Source organism: Amblyomma mixtum, chromosome 6 (genome assembly GCF_055824585.1).
Source record: "Amblyomma mixtum isolate Tamu chromosome 6, ASM5582458v1, whole genome shotgun sequence".
Classification (NCBI taxonomy): domain Eukaryota; kingdom Metazoa; phylum Arthropoda; class Arachnida; order Ixodida; family Ixodidae; genus Amblyomma; species Amblyomma mixtum.
Genome location: NC_143017.1, coordinates 51,928,266 through 51,951,004, shown reverse-complemented (window position 1 = coordinate 51,951,004; position 22,739 = coordinate 51,928,266). Strand labels below are relative to the sequence as shown.

Sequence of the window (22,739 nt, the reverse complement as noted above, 5' to 3'; positions counted from 1 at the left end):
ATTGTTACGAAGAGATAAGAATGCACAAAATAAAAGCGAATACAACCGTTTAGAGCAAGCTATCGCATCGAAAAATGCAGCGGCGACGCAGTATTCGGTCCGAAGCGGGCGGGCTGGGCGTCGCCATGTTGTGAATGCTAACCACGCAAGCCACGCAAGGCTGGTAGCGAGAGTGAGTTTTGTTCTTTTCCAATTCTGTTTGGCATTTTTATGTACATAAATAAACGCCCGCACAATAATACGGACTCGGAAATATTGCAGTGCTTGTGACGCTTTTGAAATCGTGTTTTTCAGTGTATATTCTCACCAAGTCTCTGGTGTCGAGATAACACATTAGCTCGGAGATCGCTGGCGAATGAGTTCTGTAAACTCATTCGATACCTAATGTCGTTTTCATCGAATGACATTATATTTTCTCGTGTGGCAGCAAAGTAATGTCATTTTGAACGAACGTCATTCGATGGGAATGACATTAAATTTGCCATGTGGCAGGGGTATAAGAAATCTAAGACAGTTGTCAGGCTCTGCACGCAGTTTCTGAGAGTTGTATAGGATGAAAGTTTGCAAGGGCTAAGGCATGTGTCTGACCTTTGGGTTTCCTTCTCTGTCCTTGTACTCAGTGAAGTCACCTCCATTGTCCCCGTAGTAGATCTTGAATTCCTGAACAAATTCAGGGCTGTACTGCTTGCCCATGGTGACAATGGACGTGATAGTCTTTTTGGACTTGAGTGAGATCATCAGGTATTGCTCGAAGTCAGAATTCTTGGCCGTCCAAGCAGAGCCACCTTTGAAACAGCAACACAGTTCTGTCACAATGCATGTCAGCACCAGAATGTGCTGGTTAGACACATCGTATCAGACACATCGTAAAAATGGCTCCTTGGTTCACGAGCAACAGTTTTTGCACTGAGGGCACTAGTACTGAAAAGACTGAGAAGTCTACTTAATGTTGCAGTATCTGTATAGACAGGCAAACAAAGAAACAAAGAACAGCACGGACTTCCAAATAAATCATTTCCTAGACATGATGTGATCAAGTCAACACACGTGTACACACAAGTGCACAGAAGGGGAGGGCACGGGAGTCAATGGTCCCCCTAACAGACAAGGGGAAGGGGGGCACAAATTTCACGCATATTTTGTACTATACTGTTCACTACTACCAAGACAACATGATGAGCGCTACCATGAACTTTGCCCCCCCCCCTTACAGAGAGACCAGCGCATGCCTTGGACAGTACACTCTGCTTTTGTCATAAGTTGAAAGCGTAAACACATATTATATATAAACAGCAACAGCACATCGCAAACACTATGCTGGCTCCTGAGGCCAAACACAAGACGACCAAACAATTGTCTGCACGAAAACACTTACTGTCAAGGCGAGCTTTTTCCGCACTCCTGTCTAGGGACAACTCAGACGATGCAGATAACTTGGCATACCCAAGGAGAGGTTCATCACAGCCTGAAAACGAAGGCACTGATAAGCGCGGCAAAAATATTGTACGCTCCAGATAAACTGTGTGTATCTTCAGAGTTTCCCAATCTGCAACACCTGTGGCTCTAAGCTGCTACTCAGTAAAACATGCTGGTTGTGTTGTTAAGTTCGAAGCCTGAAAGCGAAGGCAGTGATAAGCGCTCCAGAAATATAGCGCACTCAAGATAAACTGTGCGAACCTTCGGACCCCCACAATCCCCACCTACATAAGCTGCTTCGTAACATACACTGGCTGTGTCTCAAGCAGTTAAGTTCGACTCTACGCTACTGCAGCAGGTAAGCACTTGCCACAGCTCAGATCGTCCTCCACAGCTCTTAAAAACAAATCACACAAATATTTGCAACTCATCAGAATAGGTCAGGCCGTTCCATTTCGTATTTATATGACCGCGACTGCTGTTCCCGTTCGCAAGTTATGTATTTTCAGTTTCACGATGAACACGATGCTCTCAAAGGACGCAGAAAACGTTAGCTATTAAACTAGAAAAAGGATAACCCATGCAACAACAAGAAGTGACTCAGCATCGAAAACGATTTCGAGTACACACTTGCAGCGTAACGGTACCAGGAGGCACCTGCCGTAAAGTTATTTTAAAATATTCTACGGCACGCACTGTATACAGAAGGATCGTGTTAACACAAGCGTGTGTCACGCCGCTGGTTGGTCGACAGAGACATAGAAACTGACATCGCGCGGTAGGAATCGACGTTGGATGCCAAGAATGCGACGCCCTTCCGTTGAGGTAACGCACCACCACACTCAATTAGCACAACAGTGGCGAAAAGAAATGCGGGCATAAAGGTGTAGAGATAACTAACTAGAGAGCGAAGGTATTTGAAATCAATGTCATTCGTCAACCCACGCTAAAGTCCTTTTGACGAAGTAGTTAAGGAAGTTTCTTTTTTAAACACCATCGCCAGCAGACAGGTGGGTCCACCGAGCCAGCCGAAACAGGTGTTAGCCCTAAAGGTAGCGCAGAGCGAAATGGAAAATGCTCAAACCGCTTACCAAAGCAGAGCCCAGTTATTTGGAAGAGTAGTAACACCAAAAGCGGATGCAACAGGCGACCCATTGCTGTTTGTTTGACACACACTACAAACAAGACATTTTACTTCGGAATGTAAACAACTTTTAAACTCGGACAAGCTCACGCCCAACTTCAGCAACTCCGCTACTCCAGTGCGTAGCCTGGATGACATACATGAATGGAATGTCAGGTGCTGCCATCTGAATACCACGTTGACCACGTGCTCAAAATGGCCGCGCCCGGTTCGTGTTTGATGTTATGCTTGTGTGTTGTGTGTGCGGAAACTGAGAGAGGCAACAAGATGATTAAGCTCACTTTAGATTTCTTGCCGTAGCAGTGATGTTCAATGAAGGCCGCGCTATGGTGCACCAATGATCTAGCGCGTCAGGTCTTGGCGCTATATTGCAGTTTTATTTCGTCGGAGACTGCCGGCATTCCAAGCACCGCATGAGTAAGCCGGGTTGACTGAATTTTATTTGCATAATTTACTTGCTCTTGGACGTTACATTAGTATTGCTGTTTATTTCACCATAGTCTCCGGCCTCTCGCAAGGAGCATGGCTTCGCATACTGGTGCCCTGAAGGAGTGGGATCCCGAAGCTGTGCTATTCAGGAAAGCAGGTTAGTTGGTTTGTTCCGAAGCTGTGCGTAAAAATACGTAATCGGCGTTTGGAAACGCACAGGAAGTACGTTACTACTCACTGTGTTCTCGTCGCACGAAAGCTGTAGCTGCAATATTTGAATATCCTCCCCTACCTGTGTACCTGCTTTAGTTTCGTTTGGCCACTGCATGCTGTTTTTGGCATGGCGCGCTAAACTGTCGCACGGAGATAGCGGTTTGCGGTCTTCGCGTAGTGAAGCACTTGACAGCGCTGTGGTCGCTTCGTCAAAGCTTCGTTGGGGTGGGGATTTGGCTCTCACTTGACAGAGCTGCTACCTGATTCTGAAATGGAAGCATAGTAGGCTGCCGTTTGTATAGTTTGTCGCCGTTGTTGGCCAAGCTGGCTCAGGGGCCCAGGCACGGTGCAAGGGGCCCAGGCCATCCTTCGGAGGTGGAGGAGGGGTGAGGTCAGCCTTTCCCTCCTCGACGAGGCGAGTCAACGGCTGAGTGGGCTGGTGTCTCCATCTGCTGCAAGTTTGAATGAGTGACCCCGCCGTCATTCTTGAAGGTTCTATCCTTCCCAGTAGATGTCGTCACCTGCCTGTTCAATTTAGTGTTCTTGTATGCTACCGCTCCGCAGTTAACCGTGCGTCATAGGATGCTCCTCACAAACCGGTAAATTGTTTGAGCTCATATTTCGCACAGAAATGGCACTTGGTCGGCAGAATTGTTTTATGCCACAATTCTTTGAGGTACTTGTCTGAATCCATAAGAAGTCTGTTGTTCGCATCGTCTGCGGCGACGACGAAACAATACAGGCCGCTCTCTCAGCGATTGCGCTGGTGGTGCCACCTCGTTTGTCGTGTCTCGACGCTCAGCCGCGATTAGGCAAAGGACTGGGTATAGGCACTTTACAGCGCCGTACTATGGAGGTTGCCATCTTTTATCACGTGACCACACCGCCATTACACGCCTCCTGACTGCTCGGCGAGCGCCTCGTCGCGACGGCTACTGCGTGTCTGTACCGGTTCCGACAAGCAGTGTTTCAACTGATACGGTTGTAAAGGAGTGGGAACATGACACTGGTTTGGCCAAAGCCTCGAAGAACATGTGAGAACGCTAATTTGATCACTTGAGGCGTGAAAACATGATTGGGCTTCATGTCGCAGAGAGCTGCTCAGCTCTCCGCCTCTTCGGGCCAGCAGATGTATTGCCTGAATGCTTGTCTTTGCATCCGCTGAAGGCTCTGCTAAATGTTTTTATTGTTATTATATAAAACGGGAAGGTTTAATGCTCCTGCGAAGCCCAGGTCATTGTCATATTGTGTACATGCATGCAGATACCGCTCTGAAACACTGACATGCACATCGTACGCCTTTGTTTACAACCTGTTAACGGTGTTTAGGAAACTGAAAATATTTTCTAGTGGTTTGTTGAATATAGAAAGGTGACAAAAATAAATAGACACACAAATATTAATTATCATGGTAGCAGTACCATGCGTCAAGCAGCCTTCACAAGCTGACGTGCAATCGCTTAGAAGGATTCCGCAATATAATTGTTATAACGCATCAAGTACGGCAACGCATTCATACTACACGAAGAAGTTCACAATTATGTCAGCCTCACATATAAAATTGTGGCACGCTCCACGCTCAATATGCGGACATGAAAATGCTCGAGGTCCCGTTGGTTGTAAGTAATCAGCTTCACTCTGAGCCTGCAGCGTCACTTTTAGTGACTTACTCGCATGGGCCACGAGGAAGTGACAGCCACCCAGCACAGCAGCCGTAACGCAAATGCTTTATTCCGAATATGGCCCACGAGAACCGTGCTGCTTGGAGCCAAGTTCAACAGTAGCACCAAGAAGGCATGTAATGCATGGACTGACGGTACGAGTTGTCCGCTTGCACGGCTATGCACTGCACAATCTACAGTAGTGGCATGTAGGAGCGTATATAAGTCGTCCTTCTTTTCCGTTCCTAATTCAGCCGGGGGCACTCCTGTTACTAATGGCTGCACACCTTAATTTACGAGCAACGGTGTCTCGCTACACACGCAGACGCAACTGCACAGCAACTGAAAGCACGAAGTCACGGTTTCGGTACCAGAACAGCTTGTTCATGCGGCTACGTTGTGCACTTACCCTCGCAGATTGTCCAAGATCGAAAACTTTCTTTCTATATTGGCTATCTAGTGCTGCCAAACGTCTTTGCTGCATTCGCCCATTCGAAAAGAGTGCATGGCGAACGGGCACAAACAGGATCAGTATGTCCTTGTCCAGTTCGTATTGTGAAGCTCGCAATCGATCGCATCCCGCACCTTTAATTCTGGGTTGAAATTGTTGTGACCCACAACACAGCACATATTTCCTTTGTCTTTCTACATCTTCATAGAAAAAACACATTCGGCAGCCACCCGCTATATTTCCACTGCTGCGCCGAGGCGTACAAGCCGGTGACTTACGAGGCCCGTAATGGCGCCGTGTTCCGAGCGCGCCTGTGGCGTCATCCGGTCTTAAGCAGAAGAACTGCGTGCTGTAAACGGTCTATAGCCTCAGGCCAATGAACAATGAGCGCGAGCTACTCTGGTGCCATCTCTTGCGAGCGACACATACCTTGCAGTCGACGGTGCGTGCTACTGTGATGCCGCAGGTCGCCGCCGCTCAACATGCCTTCACGCTACCACCTCAGTACTCTCCTCCGGTTTTCTCCTCGCGCTGTCCTCACTGTCGCCGTCTTTCATACTCCGCTGCGCTCCGTGCTCAGTTACACCGAGGCATGCCGCTCAACTCGGGAACGGGTGCCTAAGCTGCGCTCAAAAGGTGCTGAGATGAAAGGTGGGTAAATTATGTTATATGCTTCTGCCATGCTTTGCAGGTTCCAATAATGCTGTTGTTGTTCTGAACCAGCCCCTAAGCTGCCAGACTGCCTCATTCTTGAAGAAAGTGTGGAGCCAAGGTAAGGCATTATGTTTCCAAACTGCACTGATGCAGCTATTTTTACATTCTGCATGCCTAGTTTTTGATTTGACAGTTCTCATGGTGACTAGCAAGACATGTGGCTGCAACACAATACTTAAATACGTCAGAAAGTTTTGCCACCAATGTCAGCTGGTGCTGGGATTAGAGCAGCGGCAGTTTGCATTCAGACGTGCTCTGCACTGTGTTGGGTGCATTATTTAGCCTTGGAGGTTTTTTTTTTTTTTGCTCCAAGATTGTCCTGCGTTGATTAGTTTTTTGCAGCACATAAAACAATTTTTTAAACTTATACATCTCTTCATCAGCTTTTGCAAAAATTTGCATCGATGGAGGAGCCGACCGCTTCCGCACTGCCATGGCTACCTGTGCCCAGGAGCTCATTCCAGACTATATCACTGGAGATTTTGACTCAGTTTCCAAAGAAACGCTCGAACACTACAAATCAAAAGTGAGTATGTGTTTGTCCTTTCTTGCCTTGCGGGACTGAAGCAGCCAATGTATATATTACTCACGGTGCATGGCGCTGGGCAATGCTGCCATTGCATGCAGTCTAAGCTGTGCAGCTGTTTGTGATCAGGTTGGAAAGTTCTCTTTAGCCTTTCTGTGGGAACTTATGTCTCTTTGACATGAGTTGTTCGCACTCATCCACTCTACAAAGACAACCAATGATAACTTGCTAGTCAGCTCTTTCCTGCTGACAGTCAAGGAAAGATTGGCCCCTTACCCCTCAAATGAGAAATTTCCCTTTTGAATGCACGTTGGCTTCCATATTTTTTGGCAAAAAAAAAAGTAAATTGGTTTAAATGCATTGTACAAATGCTGGCTCCTAGAGTTCCCTAAAAATCTGCCGTACTGACTTGGTATTGTTTTTCCAAGGCAAGTTGTATAGGTCGTGTCACGCAAAAACGGCTGCATATGTGTCATGGTTTGTAATTACAAGATCAAACGCTCCAGAGCTCCTTGACTTTTACGTTGTTTGCAGCTTTGGTGCAGCAGACCGTGGAAACCAAACAGTGCATTGAAAAGGACTGAAGTTTGGCAGTCTTGATGTCAGGTTTTATTGCAGCCACTTAAGAATGCTGAGTGTGCGGCTCGTTGAATTGCGTTGTAAAGCAGCAGCAGTAAATGGTCAACATCAAGCTCTACATGTCTCAACGTTGACTTATGGCCACATTTTTTTTCTTTTCTTTTTTTTTTTTATGGGCACTGTTCACATTGTTCACACTTTGGCATGAGGTGACTATTGAATGTTGTTAAAGACCTTAAAAAATGGATGCCTGATTTGTGGTGGACATTTTTTTTCCACTAAAGCAGCGCACTGACATGCTGAGTGTGGATTTCCACATGCATCATGGAATTTGTAAATTTCTAGATGACCAGTACTGAATTGCGCTAGGCTGAATTGGATCAAATAAGTTATTTACAGATCTTTCTTTGCCATGTGTAGGCAGCGATAAACCAGCAGCTGCTATCCCTGTTATGTGCAGAACACCTGTACACAAAGGTGATGCCACATTATGAGAGAACTTTATCATTCAATGGTGTTTCTGAATTTTCATCATTATACAATGCCCTCTTTGCAAAGGCATGCAGTAAAAGTTGCACTTTACTTTTAGAAATATGTTATACACAGGTAAGGCCTACTTCACTGTTTGTTTGATGGGTCAATTCACAGAATAGGAGTATATACCTTATTTTGTAATTAGTGAACTGAATTTAAATTTGCCTATTGATTCTTGAAGAAGTTATTAGTTAAAGGCTGTAGAGCCAATATGAAGTGCTTAAGGCCACCTTTTTGAAGGTGAACTGAATTTAAATTTGCCTATTGATTCTTGACGAAGTTATTAGTTAAAGGCTGTAGAGCCAATATGAAGTGCTTAAGGCCACCTTTTTGAAATTGAACTGAATTTAAATTTGCCTATTGATTCTTGAAGTTATTAGTTAAAGGCTGTAGAGCCAATATGAAGTGCTTAAGGCCACCTTTTGTGAAGAAACATTGTTATTCATAGAGCCTCTTTTACTCTGGACGTTTCATTTCTGACCTTAATTTTATCGAATTGTTTCGTTTCTGACCTTAATTCTCCAAACTAAGTGCACAAAACAATGAGGAAAAACGATCTGACCACTTCCATATGTGCATACGTAGTGCATGAATTGCATTCCACTTGCATGGCTGCAAATTACTGCAGTACAAACAGAATGAGCTTTGTCTGCGGCAAACGGTCTTTTAAGTAGTGTTTTTTTTTTTTAATCTATGCCTGTGTTTTTATTTCGTGCTAAGCTCTGAAAGCTCTATCAAGATTTTACTTTATTTATGAGCTCCTAGATCTCATAAATACTGTTTTTATTTCTAAATTCGTAGAGCTGGTACTCATTAACAGCTGCCTAATAATTAAGTCTTTACATCGCAAAATTTGGAGAAAAAAAAAAATTGCGGTATAGCATTTTTTAAAATTTTGTCTTCGTTTATTGTAGAAAGGTTTTTCTAGTTGTTGCTGGCACATTGTTACAAAAGTGAAATGTGAAAATGGCTCCGACTACAAGTTATTGCATTAAAGAAACCCTATTTGTTTTAGCGCAAACCAAACCTCCACCACAAGCTGCGAACGACTAGTTCCTGTCAAACTTTTCACAAATGTCATTTTCTGCTAGATTCAAGCTTGTCAAGCCTAGATCTTATGGATTTTTAAATTTTAGTCTTTCCTATTTGCACTGAAGAACAAGCACTTTGTTTTCCTGTTTATGCAGCAGAGTACTCACGCGAAGTGCAATCTGTATAAAAACATGGATGGTATGGGCTGGTACCATCTGTGCCTGTTCTGTGCTGTACATTCATGGTGATAACCAAACTAGACTTTTTATCAAAAAGAAAAACCTCGAGCTGAGAATGTAACTTGAATTATACATGGATTTGACGTTGTGTGGTTAGATACAAGATGATGCTCCTAGCTGTATGTACTATAATTCCACCTGCTTGTGGTACATTTGCGCTGCTCAGCCCTTTTATATCAACATAGTAACAGACACTATTTTCTTTTGTAGCTTCGTTGCCTTCCTGTGTAAAGTACAAAAAGAGGGTGGTATAAGGTACTGTGTAGTGTTGCTTGTGTGACAGCTCTATCCGCAGACATTGGTTAGGTCCACTCGCTTGTAGATTTTGAGTAACATGTTTTGTGGATTTCAGGGATGTCAAATTGCAGTCAACTCTTGATAATTCCTAAGTGTACCTCAAATTTTTTCGGATTATTACATTTCTTTGAGTTGAAATTAAGGGGAGCCTTTTCAGTGCACTTGATATTGGTGGGACTGAGGCGTTGTGGTGAATAAACTGGCCGTTCAAATTTAGTGAGCTCCAATTAACAAGAGTCCATTAGATTGCTTCTCCATGCTTGACGATCTGCTCCTGTGTCCTTGCAGGGGAGCAAAGTGGTGCACACGCCAGACCAAGACCACACGGACTTCACCAAAGCACTGGCAGTACTTGGGGAGCACACGCATTCAAAAGCTCCACCCGTCAAGGTGTGCCTCTCATCTTTGCTTTTACAGGCCCGTCCTGGGCATATTCCAATAGTGTTTCGATGTTTTCATTTCAAAATAATGACTTCATGCATTCCGCAATTTAAAGATATACAGGAGCGAAGAGCATAGTCGCACGTGGTGAACAAGGAGCAGCAGCGGTGAAGGCAGGAAGCAGAAAAGAGGAAGTGGGAGATCCTGCTGTGGGAGCTAAGGAATGTCATGTTAGCTGACAGGTCACGCCACTGTTGGAACCTTCAGTCGAGTTTCTGGGCACTGGGCGTGCTGGTCAGCATTGCACACTGGCCACTGTGCTCTTGATTGTAGCGACATGGTGACTATCCCGATTCGGCGTGCATTCTTGAGATCGGTGGAGAGCCAGGCATCCTGAGCTGGTGAGACATCAGTGATGCAGGCTTGATACATTTGGGTGATGTTTAGAGGAAGTCTGGTTTATGTAGCTTAGTGGCCAGACAACAAAGCAGGCACAGTAGGCTGAGGGTTCCTTGTCCAAGGACTTGGCACAAAGCAACTCATGAGCCACTGTCAAATTCCCTTCCATTAAGCTGATGTAAGTGGTTGGACCGTGCAAGTAATTGGTAACCTGTCAATCAGGTTTAGCAGTTAGCACGTCTGCCCCTTACCTCGCATGAAGACAGTAGGCAGATTTCAGACAAGATCGTGCGTGGGTGGCCGGTTGACATCGTCAATTTATTTAATATTTTTAAATGTTTAATGACTGGAAAGAAGAGAGGTGAAATTCTTTTTGTCCAGAAAAAAAAAATATTTCAAAGCACATTTAATGCTTGTTCATGAAAAGGGAGACTCCCACATTAATGCACTTTGTTGTTTTGGACAACTTTGGTTGCGAATAGCTGGAAATATTATGGTTATGTTTTTTTCTGCAGGGTTTATTCTGTTATTTTTGTTGAGTGTTGAAGTTTAGTCTTTTTTTTTTTCCTAGAATTTTGCACACGTGGTACAAAAAAATTCTTTGCCAGCTTAGAGGACTTTACTAAAAGAATAAGCTATAACCACAAAAAATTAAACTCTGCATTCTGCACAAAATTATCTACTAAACAGTATAAAATTCAATGGTGTGTGTTTTAAGGATAAGAAAATATTGCACAAACTTAAAGTACACAGCCACAAGAATTTTAGATGGCAATCAGCAAAAAAGCATTTTATTTTTTTTATATATTATGTTCAGATATTTTACACCATACGAATATTCGTAACCATTAAAAACATGTTGCATAAAATTGCTGGTGTATGAGATACAGCACCACTAAAGAGACCCTTTTTTTACGTAGACTGGCGTTTTTGCCAACTTTGCATATGAAGAGGTTAAAATATCTTGCAAGGCAATGACCAAAAATTTTCAGAGGACATTTACAATTGTACATCTCTTTGATCTTGTCGATTGTTCAATTTTATACTTTTGTAAAAGTTCACGAACTTGTTGTGCAGGAAGGATTTTATGTAGCTCTGTATTGTGCTGTGAAGCTGTGTGACGAGGTAAACATGGGGTGTGCTTGACTGTGACCTTCGATCTCTTGTACTCATCTTTCACACTGCATTGCTTTCTTGCGGTGAAAACAACCTAACTAACTAAAGCCTAGTGGCGGGCCTCGCCTGGTGTGCTTCGCTACGAAAGGCATTGGGGAAACCAACTGTGCGTTAATGTTAATGGTTAATGTTAATGACATTGCCTTGCTAAGTCACTCAGGACATGAACTGCAAAGCATGATCAATGAGTTAGACAGGCAGAGCAGAACGGTGGGGCTAAAAATTAACATACAGAAAACCAAAGTAATGTTCAACAGCCTAGCAAGGGAACTGTAGTTCGCAATTGGTAGCCAGGTGCTGGAAGTAGTAAGAGAATATGTCTATTTAGGGCAGGTAGTGGCAGCTGATCCAGATCATGAGAGAGAAATAACTAGAAGAATAAGAATGGGGTGGAACCGCATATGGCAGGTTATCTCAGATCATGAATGGCAGTTTACCAATATCCCTCAAGAGAAAAGTATACAACAGGTGTATCTTACCGGTACTCACCTACGGGGCAGAAACGTGGAGGCTAACAAAGAGGGTTCAGCTTAAGTTAAGGACAACACAGCGAGCTGTGGAAAGAAAAAATGATAGGTGTAACGTTAAGAGAAGGGAAGCAGGCGGAGTGGGTGAGAGAACAAATGCGCGTTAATGATATCCTAGTTGAAATCAAGAGGAAGAAGTGGGCTTGGCAGGGCATGTAATGCTAAGGCAAGATAACCACTGGTCCTTAAGGGTAACGGAGTGGATTCCAAGAGAAGGCAAGCATAGCAGGGGGCGGTAGAAAATTGCGGGAATATGGTGGCCGCGGCTGGCGAAGGACAGGGTTAATTGGAGAGACATGGGAGAGGCCTTTGCCCTGCAGTGGGCATAGTCAGGCTGGTGATGATGATGATGATTCTCTTTGGTGCGTGCTGGTAACATGATTGGAATCTTGTGGTAGGCTGTGGCTAGCTTGAAAGAACACTCCGCTGCGACTTTGATGTGAAGCAGGTTAGGCCTAGCAGGCGGCACGTCCATGCAAGGAGTGCGTCACTAGGATGGGTGCATCTGTTCTTGCTTCCAGGTTACAGATAAGCTTATCTATTGCCATTTTTTATGTATTGAACTAATTCCCGATCTTCTTTGAATTCAGTATATCCGGCTTCAACTATATTTGTAACCAAAATTGCCCAGACACCCTGCACGTCAGCGTAAGAGTCCGCCTCTTCATGATCAAGAATGTGTAGTGCTGCTTCAAAATATCCTTTCTGGACAAAAATAGCTGCAAGTCCCTTGTTAATTGCAGTCAATTACATACAAAAATATTAGTTAAATTGAAGGTGTCGACCAACCACCCATTGCATGATCTTATCTGAAATTGCCGTGTAGCACCAGGCCAGAGCATCTGTCACGTGGAGGTTACCAACAGGGAACACCTGTGCAGTTAAACTATCAAAGACACTTATAGGCATTTCCAACTCAGTATCACTTGTGTATTTGCGGCATTCTTTATCTTGTATATTACTGCACCAAAAAAAAAAGCTGCTGCTTTACTATTGGTTTACAGTGTGTGCTGTATTAGATACGTTGCAGTGATCAGCACACACGAGAGGAGCAACACCTATGCCGCTGACTCTTGTATAGCTGAGCGCACTGGATGGGTGCGAGACCTTGCACTTTGTTTTTCCTTTTCTCCCGTCTTGCAGTCTTTGGTGCAACAAAGCTAATTTTCATCATTGGTTGACTAACAGGCCTGTGGCACTGCTTTGTTGGGAACCAAGAGGTCATGGGAAAGACTGCAGTCTGAACGGCTGTAAGAAAATGAAAAGGCTGTAAAATAATGTATTCTAAATACATTATCACGAGGTGTTAGCGGACTAGCACTTGAGAAGGCGGGTAGTTCCAAAGATGTATACGTCCGTTCACCCCAAAGTGATGGGGGCCCCTGTTCTCACGTGTAGCATCCCCATTTTTTCATGCGCAGGATTAAAGGCTCTTTGCTCTAATGGTGTCTCACTGCAAAGAAGCCAGTGTGCTCCGACTTGATATAACAGGGCATCTGCTAGCCCCTAATAGCCCCCCCCTAATTTGAGATTTTAACTACGGTAAAGTTCAGGTTCTCTATCTTCCTTCCTCGCACCAGAGGTGCCCCGCCAGAGACGGTTTGTTCACTTGAAGACTGCAACGTTATCTTCGCACCAGGGGTGCCCCGTCAGAGACGGTCTTACGATGAGTTTACACACAGGGATCAAGGGAAACTTAAAGATTTATATACAGATATTTACAGCATATACAAGTTTAGGCACTCGAGACAAATTAAAGGGCAAAAAGATACAAAACAACAAAAAGGTGGAACTGGCTAACACTAGGGGAGGCCCCTACTCGGCATAGCCGAAGATGCATAGCATCTCACCTTAGCGCAGAACCCCTATTCCGGCTCCGGGGCCCGGTTTTAAAGACTTAGGGGCCCGGCCCACCTTTAGTAGCTTCCAATCATGTTGCACTCTTAGCATGATTGGTTCTTCAAGGGCACGGCCAGCCCTCCAGCTTCTATAAGGTAAACCACCCTCTCCATATCAAAATAAAAGCAAAAACAAACACGAACGCACAGTCGTGCCAGCACGTGCGGGGTAGAACATTCTCTCCACCACAAAATAAAAATAAAAACAAACACAAATACACATTCACACTGCGTGAATCGGTACCGCGGGGCGGGGGACACCCGTACTTCCCGGCGCATTCGCGAGCGGCCGCGTTCCAAGAAAGGAGACGCTTCGCTTTGAGCGCCCCAGCATAAAACAAAAAATAAAATTAAAAACAAACACAAATACACATTCACACTGCGTGAATCGGTACCGCGGGGCGGGGCCGCCCCCTCACGCCATTGGCGACCATTGAAGACGGCAGCAGTGGCGTGCTGAGAAAGAATTAGCGGTAGTAATGACCCCGCATGCACTCCGATCCCTTACATCTACGTACTTCGAAAACTTTTGATAACTGTGGGCCCGCTTCTTTGCAGCTGGACTGGGTACTGGCTGTCTGCGGCAGTTTCGATCGGGTCGATCACATGATGTCCATTTTCAACACGCTGTTTGAGAGCCGCCAACTGTTGGACGGGACGCCCGTCTGCCTGCTCTTGGAGAACTCACTCACCTGGCTGCTCGACAAGGTATGCTCAGGCTGTAGCTCGCATTCAGCTTTCAGGCAGAACTTGGGACAGTGCTGACGTGCTATGCTTTTTGCATCTAGAATGTGAAGGCTGGAGGGCTGATACTGAACATGCCAGCTTAGTTGGATTCAAATCACTCGGGAAGATTTCACCTTTTGTGCCTTTCCTGTGTTATGTTCATCTTATAGTTGTTGCTCTAGGTTGCCTGCAATGATTTGACATTAGCTACGAGAACAATTTTTAGCAAACTTATAGAAAGCGTTGTTTGGAATTCTTGCGGTGGGATGGATAGCTACCCTACATGCGGAGCATGTAGGGTAGCATGTAGGGTATGTGGTACGTAGTAACCATCAGTGCGAGCTTGCTTCCTCTGGAAAGAATGTACCTGTACTGACAGGAGTTTATGTGCAAGCTGTTGCACATTTTGCTCGTCCTCATTCACTGCACTCATGGCATGCCACACTGTATACCATAGTGCATAACACGTTTCAGTTCCTTTTAGACTGTGGCTGCATCTGAAGTATGATATGCAGGCCTTCATTAAAAGATCCTTCAGAAGTGCATACAAATGTGCATGTTTTGCTGTACAGTGGGGTATTCGGCAGTCAGTTAGGCTAGCGAGGACTGGCAACAGGCGCCTGGGTGAGTAAGTTGCGACATTAGATGCCTTTCAATAGCATTGCAATGCTTGTGGCACTGTAATGTTGATGGTGAAATCAAGAAAATAGATAGTCACGTCCCAAAAGAATTCATTGCCATAGGTGTCATTTGTACATCACATGGCTGGCAAGGAACATAGTATAGTTGCTGCTGTGCACTTAATGCAATAGAGAAAACTCAAGTTTCTCAGACAGAATGACTTGTTTAGGAGGGTTGCATTCTTGTTATCTTTGTGTCAATATTAGACATTGTTGGGAACTTTTGAATGCCATGTCATGGTCAAGCAGCCCTCACACGAAGTTGCAGTCCTTGGTCATTCGTTGCATAACCTTAATGGCAGTATGCAGTGTCCATGCACTTGACTCATTAAATATGATTAGGCCTGATTATTTGCGTGATGCACTATGCTTGCTATGTAGTTTGATGCACAGTCTACAAGCACTGATGTGGTTAGATAATGAAAGAATTCAGTGCATGCATCTTTATGATGGCTGTTGCTGGCTGCCTCATGCAGCAGCGAGCCTTATGTGCACCACTTATGCCGCTGTGCAGGGTCAGCACCGCATCTTGACGCCACCGCACCTGACCGGGTCGTGGTGTGGTCTCATTCCCTTGGGGGCTGCTTGTGGCAGTGTCACAACCACGGGGCTCAAGTGGAACCTGGGCAAGTGTCTCCCTTGCGCTCCTGCTGTTGATTGGAATCTTTGTGTTGGCTGTACTCAGTTTGCATGGTTTTGAATAACAGAGTGTCTCAAACACTCTTCAAGTTTCCCATGTGTGCATGAACTGAAATCACTCAGAAATATTGCCATAGAGGGCTTTATTGGGTTGGGATTGGAGTGCTCAAACGTTAATGTGTAGTTTGAGCTTGCAGCACATGCTCATGGCTGTAAGTGCACATCTTGAGTAAAGTCGGTAACCATCCCAGGTGTTGCGTGACCATCCCAACTTTCCATCAGGAGTCCCAAGTCCTGACTTACCCTAGTCAGTACAGATATTTGTCCAGGATTTAAAGAGGAATCGAGGGCAACCCCATCAAATTATTGTTCTCAGTAAACGTTTATTCTCTGGCTCCTTCTGACGTTTGTCCGGCAGCAAAAGACTGATTTATTGCCGAGAAAATTGGATTTAAAAATCCTCCCACCAGTTGATTCAAACTTGTGTTGTCCTTACCGAAAAGGAAGGGTTGACACCATGAATGGTGGTGTAGTGTAGCCTCTGGGATCCGCGTCAAGAAACCCATGTCGATGCACTCATTTTACTCGCGAAATCGGCTGGTGAGGACGACACCTGTATTTTATTTTATTTTTTTTTTTTTTTCTAGCTTATAAAAAGCGTCATTTTTGGTGACAGTGGACTCTTTGGGATTAGAACGCGGCGGAAAGTTTAGTGGGTGGATGACATTAAGAAATTTGCCCTGCAATGGGCATAATCAGGCTGATGATGATGATCCTCTCGGTACAGGCTAGTTTCTATTTGTCCTCAGTGTCCTTTTAAGTCTATTGAGGCTTGCACACACCCATCACATGCATACACAATAGAAACATGAGGCTCTCTTTGCAAAACGGCTAATTCTGGCTGTTAAGAGTTTATTATACGAGCCACAAGAAGCCCTTTGAGCCACTCACCAAACACTTCGAGCAGAAAGCGGCATATTACTTTGAACAACAGGAATAAAATAATTTTGTGAGGTCATTGGTCTTGCTGTTTTGTTTCTTTTAATTTTTACTCGTTTTCTTTTGTTTACTTGTTTATTTCCCATCTTAACTTCCTTTTCTGATAAGTTGGTAGTCTACTCATGAGCACTGGCTAAGTGCTTGCTATGTGAGCGTGACAGCATTCTGGCACTCTCTAAAAAAAAAAACTTGCTTTTGGCTCTCCATAATGGGAGGCAAGTTTCAAATGAAAAGGCTGAACTCATATATAAATATATTTATGATTTAATGGTCCTCCTTCATTCATCAGCTTGCTTATACAGAGTTTTGTGAAGCATATACAGCGAAGCAGCCTAGTAGCATGCTAAACATTGCACTCCACTGATGCAAGGAACATAACACGAACACATGAGTGTCACTTCCCCAGCCCTCGTATTTTGAGAAATTCGTATTGGAATATATTGTAAAAAGATAATGAAAATTAAACCATGCCTACTCTTGCACCTGCTTTTGTAATGAAAGCCCTCACTAGCCACTGTGGCTTTTTTTTTTTGGTATTGTTGTTGTCGTTATATTGTGTTTGAACATGACTTTTCTTATGCTGAATAGTGTGAGCTTATGGAGTTAAAGGGACAGTGAGGAGAGCTTTATTAATATTTTTTTTATAGCAAAATCCAATAGCTCGGAATTTCATGGCTTTGTTGCCACTTGGCCGGCAGTGAAAGATGCAATTATTTCTAAGAAATTTGGATTCGAAGTTGAAAAAGTTCTTCTCGCCGCTCAGATTCAAACTTGAGATTCTCTTATGGCGACACAGGACTAAGTGACGTGAAACATGACGTGCACATGACGTAACGCAGACTCCGTGATTTCTGACGGCCAGCAGAGCGGCGTAGCAGCAGCCGAAATGAAAGCTACCGCCGGCCGCTTGTTGAAGGCATCTATCGGCTATTGCGGCCGTCGCTACCGTCACTTCGCTTACGTTTGCACCGGCGTTTTGCCAGCGTTACGATGGATCCCGTTCTCGAAGTCATCAACGAAGTTCTCTCAAATAGACACCTTTAGCACAGCGTGTATCTTGTTACCGTTGGCGGAATACCGGGAGCTCGCCTACGGCCGGAGAGCAGGTGCTGATTGGTCCCGATGCTGCAGGCGCACGCGTAGCTGTCGGGTATGTGGTGCCATCTGGCGACGTCAAGGAGATTTGCGCATGCATTGGCTGCGCCTCAGTGATTCATGGCTTCTCGTGTCCTATGACGTCATCACGCTTGTACTTGCGAGTTTGGCCTGTGGCGGCGATACCTGTATTTTGGTTCTTGCTCTTTTCTACGTTACAAGAGCTTTGTTGTCAGTATGAGTGGCGTTTTTGTAATCAGGAGCTGGTATTCTGTCGATACAAGCCAACTTCAATTTCTCCTCAGTGTCCCTTTAAGTTCTTTTTAAATGGCCAGTGGAGGCACAGTAATGTACTGTTAGCATATTTGCGTAAATATGCTTTTGTGAACATTACTAAATCTTCTCACTTTTCTGCCAAATAATTTATTGAAATGGGAATGCCTTTGTGAGGTTGATTTGTGTAACCAGAGCAGATTCTTTAGATATCAGCATCATTAACCACTTACGTACACCATGTTTTGTTTAATTTCGTGCACAAATAGTTGAAAAATTTTTAGTTGTCCTGTCTTCTCGGCGTCGTACTCATGGAACCTCCCTATGTCTGTACAGAGTTGCTGCACTCGGCCCAACATATTTCGCTGTTGTCAGCTGAGTGAGAAATTGCAAGAAATATTTTTTGACACAGCGGGGTGGCTATAAAATTGAGCGCTCATCTTCAGTGCTGTCACCAGTGTGGCATTTTTTCATCGTTAACTTGTGGTAGCGGGTGTACTGACTGGCAGGATGATGCTGCTGACTAACAACAAAACATCATCAAATTTTTTAATTTGCCCTAGCATTCCAAAATAGTTTTCGGCATTTCCACTCTAAATATGGCACACTATGTAATCAGCGTCATTTCTTGAAACTTGGTACAAACCACTGCTTATTTTTAGGTTTCAGTAAATTCAGTTTTCCTGTGGTGCCCACACCAGAGCATTTCTCTAGAGCCTCTGAACCACAATGCCATCTGTTGTTTTGCGGAAGAAGCTCCTTGTTAGCTTTATTGCCACTCATTACCATTTTAGTTGTATAGGTATATAAGTCCGCCAGTTTAGTTTAAGTTTAATTTAACCTTTTTTTTTTTCTCTCTCTGTTATAACTAAAGCCATGACAAGTGCCATCATCTGCTGCTAGCTGTGCTGAACAGGTCTGCTGTGTCCATCCTCTTAAACATGTTCTGTGGTTGGTTGTTTTTGTGCAGGCAACTCCGCAATGTGCTTTGGCAAGCTAATCAGCACGTCCAACGCCTTCGACGGATCAGGGGTGGTGACAGTAAACACCGACGAGCCTCTCATTTGGACTATGGAGTTGCAGAAACAGTGCATCACAGGCTAATGTCACTATGTACAGGATGAATGTCCCATTCACCGGTGATGCAACTTTTTGTTTTTATACGTGTATACCACTGCTAGAAAACTACTGTTGTTAATGAGTTGAGAAAATTTCTTAAATATCTTTTGTAGGTTGTTTTTAGATGTTTTTAAAGTAAAGGTTAATTTTTCTACTCTTTGGTGTACTTCTTGAAACTGCGTTGAAAATGTGGCGGAGGGGTTCATTATACAGTAAATTTTTTGTATGAATGAAATTCAGTAGTTCCAATACATATATATGAAATGCATGTAGCTTGTCAAACCAGTACCAGCACAGATATCAAAATTTTTGAATACAAATTGAATACAAATACGAAGAAAAAATGTCTTCAAGTATCAAATACCTGATCTGCATGAAAAAGGTATCAGAAAGAGATAAGCAGGCATGTTGCTGTCCTTATTTTTTCAAAATACTATATTAAAATAAATCATTAGCACATATTGGTATGTTTAGGGCAGGATGGAAGGTATTTCTAAGTGTTTCTTTGCTAAACCAACATTATGTGCTTAGTAAGCAGCCAAAATACCACAAAGCATCCTCAGCGCCACGCCATATCACCAACAGCAACACTACATTGATATAGATTTTTGCTGGCTGAAGCAACTTTACTCTTAAATAAACAAACCTTGACTGACTCAGCACCATCAAAAAAAATGATATGCACGCGTTGCATACTGTTCGATTAGACAGCATAACTATGCAGCCTATACTGTGATCGTGCAAAAAATGAGTAATAAAATGAAATCCATGAATGACATATAGCTGGCAACTAAAGGTAATGTGATTGGTAGATAGCACATCTCATTAAGACTTCAGAGGATCGAAATTAATATTCGAATTACCCGAAGGTCGAGTTTTAAATGACCCCCCCCCCCATTGCCTAAGATTCTAGCATGTGGTGAAGTCTTGCGAGGAGACTCTGTCGGACAAACAGCGAAAAGCTCGTGGCTAGTGTGCACTCATTCGCTTGCCCAGCTGGAAACACTTACCTAACTCAGCACCCCTTGGGGGTCTCTGTGCAAAAGTCTGCAAGTGGGCTCACCCGCATCTCGCAGCTGACCAGAACGATATGGCACAACTCATGCTAAGTGAGTGGTGAAAGCGACAAGATGACTGCGATGGGTGTAGGAGAGATGGACAGTACAGTCTGGATGGATCAAACAAACAAAAAAAGCTTCGCGCTTTTGCATCGTGTGATAGGTGGGAAAGCCAACTTGCGAATTCCGTATGAGGTTTAAGCTTATTAGTGTCCGAATGTGACCAGTCCACGCGATAGATGACGAAGAAGAAGAAAGTGAAGAGGACACTTTTGTGCCATGAGAATAAACTCGATCCTCGGATAATTTGTCACACTCGACCACAACTCCTAGATATTGACGAGTGTTTCACTCCATGCCGAGGATCCTGCAGATGTTTGTGCTTTGGGAATGAATCATTAACTCTATTGCAATCATACAGAAAACGCCAATCAGTGCTCACTAAAGCATGCATACAATAAACATAAGTATCCGTAACAGTCGTTGACGGGTGCCCAAACCATTGCTCATCGTGAACGTCTTCTCAGCAGACCGTAAAGGCTTCGTGCTATTTGAACGCTCGCAGTCTGCACATTGCATTATTGCCTTATGCTGTCTTGACCGTGCTGAGCCTCTCGTAGGGGACTTCCTTTACCATATAGTGCTGTTCCAACATTTGCTATATTGTTTCTTTAATCCAGCGACCAAACAGGGGTACACTCTCAAGCATGTCTACTCGCTTCACCTGTTTGATGCAAACTGAACTCGTGTTTTGAGGCTGAAGGTTCCCTGACCTGCCCCCAAAACCAATTTCCCCATCAAGTACACATGCGTACAATGCCACAGCTTCTCTCTTTACTTTCACGACAGACCATGCAAGTTAGTTGCAACTCATTATGAGCACTCATAGCTTAAATACTGATTCCTTTCAACATCGTTGTTGTACATTACATAACAGGGAAGAAAAGAAGAGGGTGGAGAAGGAAAACATCACATGGACACAGTTTGATCACTTACACGCAACAGTTTGACCCGCGCTTACACGACAGGTGGGCTTGTCAGCAAATACCCAAAATTCTGCGCTCAAGTGTTCAGGCTGCACTACATTGTTCACGGCTGTGGCAGCCATATCTGATCGCATTGGAGCTGTGTTTTCACACAACAGAGGGACAGCTTCAGTTGGCGTAATCTCCCATAACTTCTCCAAATTACATTTCGTATGCTTTCAGGCAACATGAATTTTGTCGGGGCCGTCAGTGCAGTTTGAGTTTTAATGTACAACCAAAATTATTTAAATGAGAGCATGCATTTCAAGACAATGCATGGGACAGTGATATACAATTAAGGGGGACGAGGGTCTTAAAACTAACTTTTTTAATTATGGCTAGAATCTCACGACATTTTGCACACAGACGCGTTTTTCTCTTCCGATTCCAAATATATAATCATAATTGAGCTGGTGGTCTTAAATCTTGCAAAGTCTAGAATGTAATTAGGTAATTTCTTACGCAGCTTTAGTGAACTTACTCATTGCATTTTGTTGCTTTTATTTTCGTGAATTGATAGCCAGAGAGAGTTCCCATACCTGGTGACATTCTTCATTTTTCTCTAAAGGCATGTCATCCTGATATACTATGTTGAGAGTAAAAGGTCGCAGTATTTGGCACTGCAACTCATTAAGCTAATTGTAAATTGCTACTTATACATGGCCTAAACAAAAAAAGTAAGAGTGTCATCAGGTATGAGAATTCGCTGGCTATAAATTCATGTAATAAGTTCATTAAAGCTGTGTAAGAAATTACCTAATTGCACTCTAAAATTTAAGATAACTTTTGATTTAAGACCACCAGCTCAATTATGACTACATTTCTGGAATCAGAAGAGAAAAACAGATCTGTGCAAAATTTCATGGTATTCTAGCCATAAATAAAAAGGTCAATTTTAAGACCCTCATCCCCCCTTCAGCTAACTGCTATTGCATGGGTTGGCTCAGTGGCCCGCGGCTTTTGTCCGGTTCACTTTTTTCTTGTCCTTATGACTTTGCGATTTTTTGTTTTTTTTTCATTTGTGATCATAATTGAAAATTGTGTAGCATGAACTTGGCCTTTGCAATCACACAACAGCAGAGACCCTGTTTCTGCGTGCACTGCGTCTCTTTTATCACAGCGACTCAGAGCAGCAGAACCACTTGTTCTGTTTCTTCACTGGCACATTCGCACGCACTCATCGACTGTCATAAAACAAGGTGCTGCACTGTATTTGCTTATCCAGCACTGTATTTGCTTATGGCAGCAGTACCACATTGGCTTACAGTCAGTCTGTTTGGCCTGTTGTTTTGGGAGAACGCATGGGATGCGGCTTTATCCCAGAGAACAAAAACGCACCCGCTGAACAGGATTGGGCCACCTTGGTGTAGTACTTGGACATAATTTCCTATATACCTAAATATACCAATTAACCCTTGGGCAGTGTTAATTAGGAAGTCAATGGGTGAAGCCTTCCTGCAGTAAATGATGACTGGTTCAATAAGCACAAGCGGCAATATGTGGGTGCCA

General features: G+C 43.9%; 2 protein-coding genes across 3 annotated transcripts in view; one reads left to right on the top strand and one right to left on the bottom strand.

The window, feature by feature from the left end:
• Positions 1–2,683, bottom strand: part of Nrx-IV (neurexin-4) — a 73,273-nt gene extending 70,590 nt beyond the window's left edge. The window contains exons 1-3 of the mRNA XM_089547922.1: positions 2,508–2,683; positions 1,376–1,465; positions 589–785 (exon numbers count right to left, since the gene is read on the bottom strand). Of these exons, the coding sequence (XP_089404048.1) occupies positions 589–785; positions 1,376–1,465; positions 2,508–2,571 (351 nt within the window). The 5' untranslated portion in view covers positions 2,572–2,683. The remainder of the gene's footprint in view (positions 1–588; positions 786–1,375; positions 1,466–2,507) is intronic.
• On the top strand, positions 1,727–19,301 carry LOC149339105 (thiamine pyrophosphokinase 1). Of its 2 annotated transcripts, none has more exons than XM_089547925.1 (8): positions 1,727–1,774; positions 3,061–3,146; positions 6,006–6,086; positions 6,412–6,554; positions 9,524–9,625; positions 14,175–14,324; positions 15,537–15,648; positions 18,999–19,301. In XM_089547925.1, exons 2-8 carry the CDS (start codon positions 3,083–3,085, stop codon positions 19,130–19,132), a joined length of 786 nt encoding a protein of 261 aa, XP_089404051.1. In that variant the 5' UTR covers positions 1,727–1,774; positions 3,061–3,082; the 3' UTR covers positions 19,133–19,301. The 2 variants fall into 2 exon arrangements, with proteins under 2 accessions (XP_089404051.1, XP_089404050.1); XM_089547924.1 differs by lacking the exon at positions 1,727–1,774 and adding an exon at positions 2,748–2,977.
• The last annotated feature ends 3,438 nt before the right edge of the window (positions 19,302–22,739 follow it).

What these genes read in the sequence shown, in the direction of transcription:
- LOC149339105 (XM_089547925.1), top strand. Translation starts at nt 3,083, where the DNA reads ATGGCTTCGCATACTGGTGCCCTGAAGGAGTGGGATCCCGAAGCTGTG. An exon ending in TGTGCTATTCAGGAAAGCAG is followed by an intron (nt 3,147 to 6,005) that starts GTTAGTTGGTTT and finishes CATGCTTTGCAG; the next exon opens with GTTCCAATAATGCTGTTGTT. An exon ending in GAAGAAAGTGTGGAGCCAAG is followed by an intron (nt 6,087 to 6,411) that starts GTAAGGCATTAT and finishes TCTCTTCATCAG; the next exon opens with CTTTTGCAAAAATTTGCATC.